At 45.6% G+C, this 16,891-nt stretch overlaps 1 protein-coding gene across 2 annotated transcripts; it reads left to right on the top strand.

Annotated features, from left to right (window-relative positions):
* The first annotated feature begins 10,849 nt into the window (after positions 1-10,849).
* On the top strand, positions 10,850-13,585 carry LOC148867306 (SWI/SNF complex component SNF12 homolog). Of its 2 annotated transcripts, XM_088980130.1 has the most exons (3): positions 10,853-11,036; positions 11,158-12,924; positions 13,257-13,585. In XM_088980130.1, the coding sequence occupies exons 2-3, from the start codon at positions 11,351-11,353 to the stop codon at positions 13,327-13,329; spliced, it is 1,647 nt and encodes a 548-aa protein (XP_088836256.1). In that variant the 5' UTR covers positions 10,853-11,036; positions 11,158-11,350; the 3' UTR covers positions 13,330-13,585. The 2 variants fall into 2 exon arrangements, with proteins under 2 accessions (XP_088836255.1, XP_088836256.1); XM_088980129.1 differs by having other exon boundaries at positions 10,850-12,924.
* The last annotated feature ends 3,306 nt before the right edge of the window (positions 13,586-16,891 follow it).

Here is a 16,891-nt window from a genome sequence, read left to right on the forward strand (position 1 = left end):
GTGATATCACCTACGCTTCCGTTTGATACCATCACCTGTTCGTCATTTTAGCATCAAATATTAGACGTCATTTTACGTTGACTTTCAAGGTTCCAGAACCCTACGCTTCCGTGTGAGGTCGTACTTTTCGTGAAATCGTCTTTATGGCGAATACTATAGGTGACGAAATGTTTTGGCCGTACGTATGATAGAATATATAGATAGAATATATAGGCGAATACTAGATAGAATATGTAGATAAAATATATAGGTCGTACGTGTGAGGTCGTACTTTTCGTGAAATCGTCTTTATGGCTAATACTAACTAACTGATTTAGTGATAGAGCGTGATTTGGCCGGACCTCATAATAATTAGAAATGTGGACATAATTCGATATAAGTGATAATTCAATGAGACCAGTTCGCTACAAAGTGACACCCTAATACTCTGAGCTAAGGCTCCCTCGAGTTAAGACCACCTCGAGCTAAGGGTACTTCGGTACCAGGTTGCAACACCGATACTTGATCCTGTTTGAGGTATGAGTGTCAGCTCGTGAATATTAGTTCAGGTAAACCAGCTCGGGTATACTGAACGTGCCCCAAATCATGGCACTACTGAACGCTCCCCTCCCCTCCACGGTAGGTGGAACCTTTGCCGAACCATCTGTTGTTCCCCCGGTGGTCAGACAAAACCAACTCGAAGACCCGGTACACTGCAACGAGCTATGCAAGCTCAAATGCAGCAGGTCCAACAATTCCAACTGTATCAGCATCAAGTACTACAACAGGTTTATCAGCATCAGTACTAGTAGCAGTTTCCACCGTTGCCTCAGAACCAGCAGCCGGTTCCACCTCGGCGTCCGGCCACAAAACAAGCTAAACCTCGCCGTCAGAACCCTCTTGGGAGTCAGGTCTCGTCTCGCAGCAGGAGGGAGAGACAGGTCACTCCTCCCACCTCGCAGCCCGTGAATAGGTCGGGAGACTCAGCCTACCAGACCCGCATCACCTCGGCCTTCGCAGTTCGAGGTCTCGCTCGCAGAAAACCAGTTTGGGGTTTTGGTTGCGGACTCTTGACATGACCCCTCAATCCACAACAATCGCCGCCAGCAGTCCGAGCCACTCCCTGCAGGAACTGTGCTTGACAACACAGAAGCCAATAGCACTAATGCGGAGCCGATAAAGAAGCAGCAAAGGCGACGTCGCAGAGCTCACCGAACTGCAGCCCAAATTTTACCTAAGCTACCCAAGGGAAAGGAAGAGGTGAGCTCGGGGACCGTGAAGACCACTCCGCTCCTTTCTGTGCCATCTCCTCTATCTCCCGAACTACTGGCCACCCCAATGCCAAAGGATTTCAAGGCACCTCCCCTGGACAAGTATGATGGTCATTCGATCCGAATGACCACGTAGATTCCTTTCAATCACAAATGCACTTGACTGGGGCAGATGAATCCTACATGTGTGTTGCTTTCTCCACAACTTTTAAGGGAGTAGCTCGCACATGGTATAGAAACCTCGTGCCCGGGATAATCAAGAGTTGGGTGCAGTTCATGCAGATCTTCACCTCGCACTTCATCACTAGCAAGAGGTGCCCGAGGTCCCAAGAAAGTCTTCTCGGCATAGTCCAGAGGGAAGGAGAATCTATCCGGAGCTACTTTAAGAGATTCAATGATGCATGCTTGCAAATTCCTGATCTAGACCCCACTGTGAGGCTCACGACAGTCAAAAGAGGCATCACCCACAAAGAATTCAAGTGGCACGTGGTCACCAATAAGCCCAAAGACGTTACTGAATTCCTCAAGCTCGCGGACCAGTTCATCGGAACAGAGGAAGAGATGAACCAGAAGAGCGAGAACCCACCAGAGAAGAGGAAAAGAGAAGGTGAGATCTCAACTAACGGGGACAACAAGAGGAAGAAGGATGAGCCAGTTCGAGGAGGAAAAACCGGACCAGCCTTTCCGAGCTCCTCCAGCTGAAAGAACAAATTGCATGCCCTTGAACGCGAAGCGAGCATAAATCCTCATGGTGATCAAGGACGCTGCTTACGTGAAGTGGCCACCTCAGATGAGAGGAGACCCTAATACAAGAAATAGAAATGTGTATTGCCATTTTCACAGAAATCACGGTCATAGCACCGAAAATTGTAAGAACCTATGCGATGAGATAGAAGAACTCATCCGTCGCGGATATCTCAAAATTTTTGTACTAAGTGATAGTAAAAGCCAAACAAGTCGGCAAGGGGAGCAAGGTAGAGATACTCCCGAGCCCAGCAATTGGCAAAATGAGCAGCCGCAGAGACAATTGCCCGAAGAGAGGCCAGTTCGAGGAGTAATACAGATGATCACCGGCGGGTCGATTGTCGCGGGCTGCACTTCAGCCGCGGCAAAGACATTAGCTCGCGAAATAGAAAGAGAAGAACAAAATCCTCCGAAGCGGCCGAGATTAGAAGAGCCTATTTTCTTCACCGAAGATAACGCGCGCAAAGTCTAGTATCCCCACGATGACGCACTCGTCGTAAAAATAAGAATTAACGATTTCGAGGTGAAGCACGTCCTGGTCGATTTCGGCAGTTCGGCGGATATACACTTCAAGGATGTGTTTGACAAGCTCCAGCTCCCGGAGAGCGACATCAAGCCCGCAAACACTCCCTTAGTAGGTTTCAGCGGAGAGGAAGTCAGGCCTCTAGGAAGAGTTATAGTACCTGTAGAGGTCGGTACCTGGTCTAGCATTGTGAGATTCGGCCACACTTTCTTAGTGGTCGTGACTCCCTCCCCGTACAATGCCATAATAGGTCGGCCTATCACCCACGCTCTACGCGCAGAGGTGTCCACCTATTACTTGGCTATGAAGTTCCCTACGGATTTCGAAGTTGGGGTAGCGCGAGGTGACCAACTCGAGTCTCGCAAATGCTACATCGCCACCCTCAAGGGGAAAGCCAAGGCAGCAGACGACCTTGAGTTGAAACGACTTACTGAGTACCATGAGGAGCGAGCTTCACCAATAGAAGAGACGGTCTCTGTACCTACTTCAACAGAGGATTCAACCCAGACTCTCTAGATCGGCACTTCGATTGAGGAGCCTTGGCGATCTCAGCTGGTAAGCTTCCTACTTCAAAACTTTGAAGTTTTTGCATGGTCCGTGGCAGAGATGCCCGGCATAGACCCTAGAATAATTACTCACAAACTGAACACAGATCCTGTAGTTAGGCCCGTTAGACAGAAGAAACGCAACTTAGCCACAGAGCGCTGGAGAATAGTTGACGAGGAGGTCGGGAAACTCCTTGCAACCGATTTTATCAGGGAGGTCCATTACTCGAGCTAGGTAGCTAACCCCGTTCTGGTAAAGAAGGCCAACGGTAAGTGGCGCATGTGCGTCGATTATACTGAGCTGAATTGAGCTTTCCCAAAGGACTGCTTCCCGCTTCCCAAAATCGACCGTTTGGTGGACACGACCTCAGGGCACGAGTTGCTGAGCTTCTTGGATGCTTATTCGGGCTACAACCATATCAGGATGGACCCTGCCGATGAGGAAAAAATGACCTTCATAACCGAGCTAGGCCTGTACTATTACAAGGTCATGCCCTTCGGATTGAAAAATGCTGGGGCAACATTCCAAAGACTTATAAACCGATTGTGTGAGCCGTTGATCGGCAAAAAAGTAGAGTGTTATGTAGACGGCATGGTCGTCAAATCTCAATTTTCAAGTGATTTAATAAAAAAATTGCATTCTGTTTTCAAAATTTTACGCAATTTTAATATGAAATTAAACCCTAATAAGTGCGTCTTCGGTGTCACCTCGGGTAAGTTCCTGGGTTACATCGTTAATCGATGTGGTATCAAGGCCAACCCCGATAAAATCAAGGTCATCCTAGATATGAGACCGCCCCAAAAATTGAAGGAGGTTCAGAGATTGAACGGCCGCATAGCCGCTCTGAGCCACTTCATGTCTAAATCGGCAAATAGCTACTTGCCTTTCTTCAAGGCAATAAAAAGAAGCAAAAACTTTGAATGGACCGAAGAGTGTCAGCTCACTTTTGACGAGCTCAAAACATACCTCGCCAGCATACCGGTTTTGACCCGACCCGAGGAGGGAGATATTTTGAAGTTGTACCTCTCCGTGAATGATGAGGTAGTCAGCTCGGTACTGATAAAAGAGGTAGATCGGGTTCAACGACACATCTACTATATTAGAAAGGTGTTGCAGGACGCAGAAACACGGTATCCAGAGATCGAAAAATTGCCATACGCGCTAGTCATTGCAACTTAGAAACTTCAACCTTACTTCCAAGCTCATACCATCGTTGCCCTCACCTACAAGCCTTTGAGGCAATTTTTGCTGAAGCTCGAGGTCTCTTGTAGATTGGTGAAGTGGGCCATCGAACTCACCGAGTACGACATTCAGTATGAGCCCCGAACTGCTATCAAGGCCCAAGCCTTAGCTGACTTTTTCGTAGAATGTACCTTCAGCACTGAAGTCCCTGAGTTGATCAAGCCTGAGCACAGTGAGGAAGCTTCAACCAGCGCGACACCTCTCCCGGTTAGAGCGAAGTCAACTTGGGATGAGGAGACACGTGGACATGACTCGACATAAGTGACAACTCAGCGTGACTAGCTCACTACAAAGTGACTAGCTCGCTACAAAGTGACACTCTAATACTCCGAGCTAAGACTCCCTCGAGTTAAGACCACCCCGAAGGGTACTTCGGTACCAGGTTGCGACACCGGTACTTCATCCTGTTTGAGGTATGAGTGTCAGCTCGGGAATATTAGTTCGGGTATACCGATCTGCCCTCCTAAGATAATTCCGAAAGTTACTCCAACGGTTCCCGAGATCGAGGTTCCCACGCTATGTCTAGAGGTGTATGATGACAAGGCAAATGAAGACGAGCTATGCATCAACCTCTACCTACTTGACGAGGTACAGGACCTCGCATATATTAGGACCGCAGCCTACCAGCAGAGAGTGACTCGGTACTATAACGTCAGGGTCAAGAAGCGGAACCTCCGTGTCGGAGACCTGGTTCTTCGTAAAGTTATAGTGCCTGAGCCCGGTGTTGGTAAGCTCAGGCCAAATTGGGAAGTACCTTACCGAGTAAAGCGAGTGCTCGGGGAAGGAACATATGAGTTCGAGACCCTGGAAGGGAAACAAGTGCCTCGAGCATGGAATATTGTCAACTTAAGGCAGTATTATCCGTGATCACCGAGTTGAGTGGACTACAAGTTGCTCTCCGAGCCTAAAGGCCAAAAACACCGAGCTGAGTGGACTACAAGTCGCTCCCAGAGCCTAAGTGCTAAGATGCCGAGCTAACGAAGACCCCGACACTATAAAACCCAGTTGCCTCTATGGCATGGGCGAACTCTAGATGGGGGTGGACTATAGACGCTCCTAGAGCCTAAGGGCCAAAATACCGAGCTAACGAAGACCTCGACACTATAAGACCCAGTCACCTCTATGGCATGGGCGAACTCTAGGAGTGGACTATAAGTCACTCCCCCAGCCTAAGGGCTAAAATGCCGAGTTAACGAGGACCTCGGCACCAAATAAAACCTAGTCACCTCATCAGCATAGGCTAAGTATTAGTATCGAAGGCACAAGCAGCTCGGGTATGAACCCTTTGATGTGTAGCTCGCCTCAGTACACAAGTTGAACCTCAGTTCAGGGTGACAATGACCGAGAAACCCCACTTCGGGTATTTAGCTCTAATAGTTCGAGTGATAAAGTCACTTCGGGAAAAAAGTGAAGAGCACACAACACTTAGCAGAAGAAAAGAAACATTCCATTACTAGTTTTTATAAAAAAAAAACAATAAAGAAAAAACTGGGCCTAACAGCCCGAGAGAGTTCATCAAGAAGAAGGATAATACATAAAATCGGGTTCAAACACCCGAGAGAGTTCATCCAGAATCCAGTCAAGAGAGAAAAATAAGAGCAACCGACCTCAGGTTCCACCGCCTCTATGTCTTCGTCATCCTCCACAGAGTCGGGCTCCTCCTCCTCCACCGCATTTGTTGTCGCTGGGGCCAGCCCCTTCATTGTTATGCCATCAAGGTTGAGCCCGGAGAACTTCTTCCGGACCAGCCACCGGTAGAGCTTGAACCCTGAACGGTAAGACCTCGAGCCATACTCGACTTGGCGGTCCTGGAACTGCGGGGACTCCTTGAAGTCCTCCACCGCCTTAGCCCACTCTTCCTCCACCATGGCGTCGAAGTTTTGGGTTCGACCATGGAGCGTGGACTCCAAGCTCTGGACCTGCTAGCGAAGCAGCTCCCCCTCTGTCGCCGCCCTTGAAGACTCCTCCCTATAGCGAGCGCTCTCCTCAGACAGTCGGGTGATCCGCGCCTCCTGGTCCTTGACGAGCAACTCTTGGGCCTCGCTTCCCTTTTGAGCCTGGAAGACCTCGCTCCGGGCCCGGTCGTGCTCGCGTCGGAGCTTCTGCACCTCGATCTTCTGGTTAGTAGCATCCTGGGAGTGGACAGCAGTCTGACAGGCCATGGTGTGGACGACGGAGTTTAGCTGCCAATAATAAAGCCGAGGTGAGCAAAAAAATATAAAAATAAAGAAAGGGGAGAGAGGAGAAAGAGAAAAAGGCATTTACCACCATGCAGTACGATGAAATCATCCGGAAAAGCTGCCGAGGGTGCTTCCCAGACCAGCTCGCGACCTCATCATTAGAGACCGCCTGCCGGCTCCTCTGCGAGGCCACAAGAAAATTGGTGATGCTCTCGTCCCTCCCCACGGTAGGGAACCACGGGAAGACAATGGGGTCACGTCGTGTGCCCGGAGTAGCCTCATCCAGAGGTGGAACCTCTTCTTCGCCGCCTTCTGCGGCTACCCCCCTCAAACTGCATGGGTGGAACCTCTGGTTGCGGAACAAAGGCAGGATTCGCAACAGCTTCGAACTCAGTGCCTCCAGAGGTGGACGCTCGAGCAGGGCGATGAGGGCACGACCTCTTCACCCTGCTTTTCTGGTTGCTCGATAGAAGGCGACGTGCATCCACACCAGACATGTTGGCTTCCAAAAATCACAAGGCACTAGTCCAACTCAAAAAAAAAAAAAAAAGAGGAGCGCGACCTATATTCAACCTACCGAGGCTCAGGCCGGCCTGCGGGAGCTTGTCCTCGGCCAAGTAGTCTGAGCAAAGGAAGCCGATTGTTGCCTACGATTGCAGTGTCTCCCGAACCTTTGGATCCAAGTCAACACCCGAATCGTGAATGGTGCCCCTCCAGTGGGTTGGGAAGGGCCACCCCTCGGGGTTGCGTACTACAAACTAATACCGCTTCTAGGCCGGGATCCTGTTCGGCAGCTCGTGGAGGAGCTTGAAACCGGGACGAGGGGAGAAATAATAAGAATGCCTTTTTGGAGGCGCTTCAAGGGAGGCATTATTGATAGACAGAGTGGAGGAGAAGGTGGTGAGGTCGAGAGGAAGACAATACTCAGAAAACAAAGAAATTGTCCCAACCACATTTCGGATTGAGTTGGGGTGAAACTGGTCTATAGTGACATTAAAGTGGTTTAAAACCTCCACTATCAAAGGATGTAGAGGGAGACGGAGGCCAGCAATGGGTTGTTCTTGGAAGATCACGATCTCGTCGTGATCGTGTTCCCAGGGATAGTCGCCGGATGGGAGATTGTAGATGAGATTCCTGGGAAGGTGAAACTGAAGGATTAAGGTCCTGAGTCTCTCCATCAACATGGAGGAAGGACCAAAGCTGTCAGGCTCCCTACCTTGGGAAGTGGAAGCCGTATCACCAGAGGCCTCCCGAGCCTTCGGAGCCTACCCTCGGGGAAACCCCAGACTCCCCCCGAGCTCGAAGGGACATCACCCTGATGACCACCCCGAGAAAAGACATTGTTGATAAACAAGAGGACTCACCAGGAAAAAGCTGAACCGGAAGGACGATGTGAACAGGAGAAGAGCTCGAGCAACTAGACAAAGGTGCGACCTCAAATCCGAAATCAAGGCAAGTTGGCGTAAAAGAAATGAGGCCTGGGGCCCTCCTATTTATAGCCATTGTGCCCACAAACCGATGGCTCAGATTAAGGCGAATCTGGCGGTTCTTAATCAAACTAACCGCACGTCTTCTGAGACTGAAATATGACTAGCTCACGTCTTCTAGGATTAAGGTAATGATGGCTGCACATCTTCCGAAACCGAAAGCCGTTTTGGTGTGCTTTTTGGCGCCTGAAAAGTCCAGAAATCGCCTGACATCCGCGTGTGTATTTAATGCGATCAGTCAATCCAGTTTGAATTTCGGGTCAAATCCACCCGTCACACTCCATGAACTCTCCGCACTAGAGCAGGACCCTTAGCTCGAGGAGTGGGGGGAAATTGATGGAGGGTGATTTGACCCGACCTCCTAAGCAGGCAACACGTGGACATGACTCGACATAAGTGACAACTCAGCGTGACAGCTTGGCTACAACTTGGTGTAACGAGCTCGCTAAAGCCCTTGTAGGTCAACTCGCTACATGACAGCTCGCCACGAAACAAGCTCGCTACAGCGCGAGCTCAAGGACCCCGATATGCTGAATGGGAACACTCTAAGCTAAGTCTATCCCAATTCACTAGCTCGGACAATCAGCTCGCTCCAATCCTTAGGCAAGAGGACCGCCTCAAAGGCAACCTCAGGCGGAATCACCTCGGGACACTTCCAGAAGCTTGCTACAAGGCAGCTCGCTATTGAGCGACGTGGCGTTTTCAGGAAGCTTCTTATCTGGCAGGACCGTACCCGTCAGACTGCACCATGTCTCCTGACTAACGGCACAGTCCTTGCCAGCCCAACAGACTGCACCCACGTCTCTCGACAGGTGGCGGCGTGTCTGTCATTTCCAGGTCGTGTCTCTCATCTGATTGGGTAGTACCCTACAGCGGATACCTGCGCAGCCATGGCAAATAACGGCTGCGATAGAGGGCCAGAGGCGGTTATGCTCGACTTGACAGGATATTAGTATTTAAAGGCCCTGATTTCCAAGGGGTAGAGGTAACTTGAATTGAATTGATCTTGCGCTATCTGCACTCTTAGCTCTCTCTACATTTTCTATAGCTCTCTTAGAATTCTAACTTAAGCATCAGAGTATTTCTATCGGGCGAGCTCCCCGGGAATCCTTCACTTTCTTCTCCCTCTTAGGTGCTATTTGTTGCTAGCTAGGAGCGAAGCCCCTGCAAGCTAGGAGTGACCGGAGTGCGCTACATCATATACGAATCTATATAATGAATTCAATATGTATATTTACATTAACTTATTATGTATAAAAGTTAACAAGTTTAACTTTTTTTTTTGTACTTAGAAAAACTAAAGTGGTGTTGGATCAAATCTTCCGTTAGGATTGAATTCGAATCCGAGGTCTTTAAATCCGGTTGAATTTCAAATTGAATTTAGATGCATGCTTTCCTTAATCGTATTGAAGTTGGATTTTGTTGTATCCAATCCAGTTACAGCCCTAGCCTTTAGCCTCTTGATGTTTAGCGGTGTAATGCAGACACTTCAAAAGAAAAAGTGGTCGAAGCCATTGACTTAAAATCCCATGTCAAGATTTTTATGGGTAATTTTGAAATTGGGAAAATTCCTAAATAATACCTCGAACTTTGTTTGTGTGCTTGTTAAGGTGCATTCATTTGATCTCTTATTTTTTTTAACTTCTAATAGTTTAAATTTTGTATTGTGAAATATTATTAAATAAATATTCTTACATATTAGTTACTAATCAGTTTATAATTAGAGTATTGTTTTTAGAGTGCTTAGATTTTAGGAAAACAATGCTGATAAGATTTGATAAATTATTGGTCATTGGTGATTCGACCATTAATATACAAGCTAAGCCATAAATAATTATATGAAACTTAATTGTTTGCTTTATTGTTTTTGTTGTTTATGAAACTTCAATTACTCACCTCTTCGAGGTGACGGGATCTCTTTCTCACAACCGGGCGTCTCACATGTACGTTCACCCTATATTGGGAATATTTTCTCTGAATAATAATTAATAAGTACGGGAGATGTTCCAAATGCATGATAAGATGATAGGATGTGTGTGAGGCATCTGTGAGGCGCCAAGTGTGAGGAGTAGATCCGGTCTCCTCTTCGAGACCCAATCGCCTTACTTTCGTCTTTAACTTTTCAAAACATTGTTTTTAATTGAGCCATTATTAGTTTTATTATTTTAATTAATTTTTATAATATCTATATGGAATACAAATGATTTATTTTATTACTTTCAATAATTTTTTTTACTTTTTATTAGTAATTATAATTATAATTAATTTGGTACGCCTATGGTACCAAACACAACCATAAATGTGTCGATTTTGTATCAGTCTGTCAGGTCGGATTGCCCAATTCCCCCACTCTATTTCTCTAATCCAAACACTACAGAAAAACTACTATACTACACATCAACATTAGACATGTTCATGGGTCGGGTAGCCTGATGGTCTGGATCGGCCCGGCCCGCACCCCGATCGGGCTTGGTCATGTAATTAGGCCCGCGGGCCTGACCTCGGGCCTAACACAGTAAGTCCGACTGTGTTACGGGTCGGGCTTGGGATTTGTCAAAGAAGCCCGACCCGAGCCCGGCCTAGCCTGACTCAGCATTATATATTTTATAAAATACATAATATATATTTTATATATTATATAAAATATATAAATAATATAATATTCATTGAAATATATATTTATAATTTAATATATACATTTTTTTATTTTATTCTTTATAATTTCTCTCTCACTCTCTCTCTATTCAGCCACTTCAGCAGTAGTAATAATATGGGCTAAATATCGGGCTCGGGCCCAGGCCCGGGCTTCGAACTTTTTACGAGGGCCGGGCTCGGGATTGGGCGTTAGAAAAATCTGTTAATAGAGAGTGAAAGCCCGGCCCGGCCCGGCCCATGAACAGCTCTAATCATCATCAAAGGCATTTTGATGGTTGTTTTGCCCAATTTCCAGGCAAATATGCTGTTATTTGCGTGAAGATCGACGCGTAGGCGGTTCTCGGTTGAAGCCTTTCGCTCAATCGCCGGGACTCGGGAGGCAACAACGAAATCGTCCCTCATGTTTTCGGTAAATGTCCTTTGTCTTCTCTCCTCTTCTCGTTTCATATCTAACAATGGTTCCCAGGATCGATCGAAAGGAGAGCAGTTGACTTCAATATCTTTTCTCCTTGATTTTTTTTTGTTTTAAGGTCTCGTTTCATTTGGGATATCTGTAATGATCCGTGGATAATTATACACGACCGAGGAATTAGGGTTTTGGGAGGCTCGAGGGTTATATTCGACGGTTTCTCTCTGTAAAATATTTCAAGGTTTTGCAGCTCTAGGGTTTTGCCCTTGCCATGCCTACTCGAAAGATCGAAGAGGCTGGCCTGTAAGACAACAATGTCCGCGAACAGCAATAGCCCAGCGAAGAGTGTTGGGGCTCAGTCCCCTTTTGGTAGTGCCGGGATGGTATCTCCATCTATGCCGTTGAACCACCCTTCCCATCTACATCCTCAGTCACAATCTCACACACAACCTGTCTCACACTTTCAATTCCAGTCACCTCTTCAGTCCCAAGCACAAGCTTTGGCCCAGGCTCAAGCCCAAGCCCAAGCTCGTGCTCAAGCTCAAGCTCAGGCAGCTCATGCCCAATTTCAGGCTCAGCTTCAAGCTCAATCACAGTCTCTTACCCAGACACAATCCCCTGGGGTTGGGCTTGTAGGTGCATCGTCTCCCTCCCTTTCAACACCCGGCACGGCGACTGCCAAGCGGGTTGTCCAGAAACCTCCGGCACGGCCTCCGGCTCCTGCCACTCCCAGCACGGCCTCGCCATTTAAAACCATGGAGCTAACCCCTGCTGCTCGTAGAAAGAAGAGGAAACTTCCAGACAAGCAGCTACCGGACAGAGTTGCCGCCCTTTTGCCCGAGTCTGCCCTGTATACCCAGCTTCTTGAGTTTGAGGCACGGGTTGATGCTGCTCTTGCAAGAAAGAAGATTGACATCCAGGAATCCCTTAAGAACCCTCCTTGCATTCAGAAGACTCTTCGAGTTTATATCTTCAACACTTTTTCTAATCAGACCCGAACTATCCCGGAGAAGCAGAATTCAGAGCCCCCTTCTTGGTCACTTAAGATAATCGGGAGGATCTTGGAAGATGGAGTGGATCCAGACCCTACCGGTGTAATCCAGAAATCAAGTTCATCATACCCAAAGTTCTCTTCTTTTTTCAAGAGAATTACTATCAACTTGGACCCCAGTCTTTATCCTAACAACTCTACCATTGTATGGGAAAGTTCTCGATCGCCTGCACCTCATGAGGGCTTTGAAGTAAAAAGGAGAGGGGATAAGGAATTTACAGTGAATATACGACTAGAGATGAATTACATGCCCGAGAAATTTAAGCTCTCACCGGCTTTAATGGAACTTCTTGGTATTGAGGTTGATACCCGTCCAAGGATTATAGCTGCAATATGGCATTATGTTAAGGCTAGGAAGCTGCAGAATCCAAACGATCCTTCTTTCTTTGCTTGCGATCCACCTCTCCGCAAAGTATTTGGGGAAGAGAAGATGAAATTTGCAATGGTTTCACAGAAGATATCACAGCATTTATCTCTGCCTCAGCCTATACATTTGGAGCATAAGATCAAGCTTTCTGGGAACAGCCCAGCTGGAAATGCTTGCTATGATGTATTAGTTGATGTTCCTTTTCCAATACAGAAGGAAATGTCAGCTTTCTTGGCCAACACAGAGAAGCACAAAGAGATTGATGCGTGTGATGAAGCAATTTGTGCTGCCATAAAGAAGATTCACGAGCATCGTAGGAGGAGAGCATTCTTTCTTGGCTTCAGTCAATCACCTGTGGAGTTTATCAATGCTTTGATTGCTTCTCAAAGCAGGGACCTGAAGCTTGTTGCAGGGGAAGCTAGTCGTAATGCTGAAAAAGAGCGGCGTTCGGACTTCTACAATCAACCATGGTAAGCTCCTTTATTGGTTTATTTCTTATCCTTATTTTCATTAGTTGCATCTCGTTTCCTCTTTGTGTGTGTGGGGGGTTGGGGGGGGGGCACATATCTCTGTTTCCGGGTTGGTGTTTTTACTGGCCATTATGCAAGCAGTGTGCATGCATATGGTGATTTCATTAGTGCTGTTTTTGTATTTAAGATTTTCAAATTTCAATTTTAAGGAAGCCCTCTATGTGCATGCATATGCTTCAATAGCTAATAGAATGGTAGATCAAAGTCGTCGACCCCTTTACCCTCTCACATTTGCATTTTATAACTGATTTTTCTTTTGGAAACTTTTATAGGGTTGAAGATGCTGTCATACGATATTTGAACCGCAAGACTGCTGGAGGAAGTGATGCTCCGGCAAGCACATGAAAGGGAATTGTTAATCAACAGATGGGCTATATTTTCTATTTTTTACCCCTGCTTCTCACCCTTAGGTTTTTTGGATGATCTTTCTCACTACAGAAAGTGATGTTTCCAACTTTACCATGTTGGATGTGGGGCATTTATGAACTGTAAAATCTTATTAGCCCATTTCTTACCAATCTTTTTCTACTACCAAGCTTCTCAAGGTTATAAACTTTATGAAATGCATGGTTTCATTAGTTTGTATTTTCTTTTTTTAAAATTCTCTCTCTCTCTCTTACATATATATGCATTACCAAGTGCTTAATGGTGAGATAACGAATTTCTTGCTGCCTTTGAGCTTCCAGTTTATGCCTACTTTGAAATCTTGAAAATCCACATGACAGACTTCTGCATGGTGTTTAAATGACTTTTATGGAAGTCCAAAAAAGTGCATGTTTTACTTTGGATCTTGATATTTTTGCAGTCTTTCTGACCAATTATATGTGATCCTTAATGCTCTGTCTATTCATAATCACATAATTCTAGAAATGAATGCGACCTTTCCATTTTGATTTTGATATAAATGCCAAACATGCGTTCATCAGACTATTTAACTTTCTGGTGCTGCTAAAGCAGAGTGATATTTTTGTAGGAAAGTTATAAAAACAGTTTGCATATTGTTGGGGAAGAAACTGGTTTATGTGATTGGATGGACAAAATAAAAAACTCACTGGTGGTTAATCATATTGGCATGATGAACTTCTGTCGTGGGGTTCAGTGCCAAATGCCAAATGCCAAATGCTTAGACTTGGATTCAACTGCAGGTCTCAAAAATAAGAATGGGCCTTCACATTGTTTTTTTTTTTTTTTGTTTGTGCGGGCATGTGAGCGCGACTCTAAACCATTGACCAACAAGATGGAGAGGTAGCTCATTTGGTGCACCATATTCTAAATGATTTTGATGAGCTGAAAGCTGATTGTTTTAGTAATCAGTGGCGAAGATCATTCTTTATTCTTTCTATTTTTCCATGAAGGACTTAGTTTCCATGTATACCCATATACCTATACTCTTTGTTTCTTCATGTATGACTTTGTATCTAATAGATTGCCCCTCTTTTCACGGTTATCTAATAATCTCACCGCATTACTTTTAAAAGAAGAGAGATTTTCAGAAAAATATTGGGGACTCATCTATTTGGTTCCATAACCAAACCAATCATATCTTAAGTATGTTATAAGGTGATAAATATTTAATTAATAAATTCATTGCATGTATTATAAATTGATTATTCATCGAAGGGAATTGGACTTTTGTTGACAAGGTGGAATAGAGGATTCTGTCAAATGCATATTCACAGATTATTTTTAGATGCAAGAAATGGTAGGCAGGGTGCCAATTGTCTATACTTAGCCAAGTATATGGTGATTGATGATATTATAAGGACAGCAAATGTGTAGCAGCCCATATAACATACACTCCATGTGGCCATTCTTTATGTTGTTTTGCTTTCATAACCTTTTCCTTATTTGTTTAGCTGCTTTTGATAGTAAAACAAGAAAACTTCCCTCTTCAATGTTATGGACCGTAAGTTATTCATGTAATAATTCCTTATTTTATTTTGCTTTCAGAAGCTTTTCCTTCTTTGTTTTGCTACATTGGTAGTAAGAAAACTTCTCCTTGAATGCTATGATGTTTTCCTTCTTTGTTTTGCTACAAAGAGGGAAACAAAAGGGACCTGTTAGGTGCTTATGTGATGTCAAAAAAGAAATGTTATTATTATTGCCATTTTTTGAGTGGAAACTACGAATTAGTGAAACAAAATCTCTGTCCTCGTATGTTTTATTTAACCCATAGAGAGGAGGTAGGAAACTACGAATTAGTGAAAAGAGAAATTTGAGAGATACATATAGAAGGAAACAGAAACAGATCTCAAATTGTTGAGAAAAGTTATCCTGTCTAACTCTCTTCTTCCTTCTTGTATGATTGTATCCTCCTTTCTCTTCATCAGAATCATCAATTTTAGGTCATGTGGTTATACTTCTTGCCTTTACCCTATTACCATTTTGTTATGGACGCATTCCTCGGGAAGAAGTATAATCGCCGCCGACAGCAGCAACAGTGATTCAATGTTCTCATCCTACTTAGATCGGCAATAACAGTCTTATCTAGATTAGATTAGACTATCCTACTTGTTCTTATCTTATCTTATTAGTTGATTAGATTATCTTATCTTATCAGATTAAGATTAAGAGAGACTTATCTTACCTTATCAGTATCAAGATAGAGTAAGAGGTCTCCCTATTCAGCAAAGAGTCTCCCTAGGATCAAGACTCTTGTAATCTCCTATTTAAGGAGACACCATTATTGAATGAAGATATCGAATATTCAGTAAAGAAGTGAGTTAGGAGAGTTGGTGATCTCTTGGACAAATCACCAAGGCGCCAAGATAGGTTCATCAAGAGCAGGAAGGAACAAGGAAAAACAACAGGTTTTCCCCATGGACCAACCCGTGATGAGATCCTATTCGCGGGCCTTCAACAACTTGGTATCAGAGCAAGGCGTCATGGGAGATCTGGTGCAGCTATCGTCCAGGGTCCACGACCTCGAGCACCAACTCGTGCAGACCAGTTCAGAAGTACGTGAGATCAAGGACGAAGTCAGGGAGCTACGACGTCTGATGGAGTTATTCCTTTCTAGCAAGGAAAGGAACACTGAAGGGGGGACAACCACTAGCGGCCGCCGACCAGATCTGTCGGAGTCTTCCGGCGAACAACAGTTCGTTAGCCAGGGGGCCGTAGTCATTCCCAAGTACAACAAGTTAGAATTACCGTCGTATAACAGCAACAGAGACCCCTTGGGCTGGTTGTACCGATGCGAGCAGTTTTTTAGAAATCAACGGACATACGACCGGGATAAGGTAAGCCTAGTCGCCTTTCACTTAATAGAGGAAGCACGACTTTGGTTCTATCGGTTAGAACAAGAAGAACCCGGGCTTAGTTGGCCCCAGTTCAAGTCCTACTACCTTCTTAGGTTCGGACCCCCACTGACAAGCAACCCCCTAGGCGAGCTGATTAACCTTAAACAGACCGGCACGGTGGCAGAATACCAGCGCCAGTTCCAAATCCTCCTCGCGAGAGCATCCTCAGTGCGATCGGACCAGCAAATGGACATGTTCACGGCAGGGTTAGCAGAACCCCTGTGGGTGGATGTAGAGATGCAGAACCCCCCAAACCTGGTTACAACCATGAACTTAGCCCGCGCGTTCAAGCGCAAGCTGCAACTCAGTCGTGGGACCTACAATATGGGACATCCGCCAAACTCATGGGCACCCCCGAAATCAGCAACAACTACCCCTTCTTCTGCAACAAGCCAGGAACTGATAGCAGGTAATTCGGTGCGCATACTCGTCGATTCAGGGAGCACCCACAACTTCATAAGTGAACATGCCGCCCTTCAGTTAAAACTACTAATGGAACTCCGGCCACAACTGTAGGTAGCCATCGCAAACGGTGAAAGAGCTCACAGTCCAGGAATCTGTAAGGACGTCCAGATATAGGTCAACTCTGAACTATTCTTTGCTGATTT

The sequence above is a fragment of the Nelumbo lutea genome, chromosome 3 (genome assembly GCF_056320005.1).
Source record: "Nelumbo lutea isolate HS-2025 chromosome 3, American lotus-T2T, whole genome shotgun sequence".
Classification (NCBI taxonomy): domain Eukaryota; kingdom Viridiplantae; phylum Streptophyta; class Magnoliopsida; order Proteales; family Nelumbonaceae; genus Nelumbo; species Nelumbo lutea.

Excerpts from the sequence above, each read along its gene's own strand:
- LOC148867306 (XM_088980129.1), top strand. The coding sequence starts at position 11,351 with ATGTCCGCGAACAGCAATAGCCCAGCGAAGAGTGTTGGGGCTCAGTCC. Across the intron at positions 12,925-13,256 it reads GACTTCTACAATCAACCATG|GGTTGAAGATGCTGTCATAC; the intron begins GTAAGCTCCTTT and ends AAACTTTTATAG.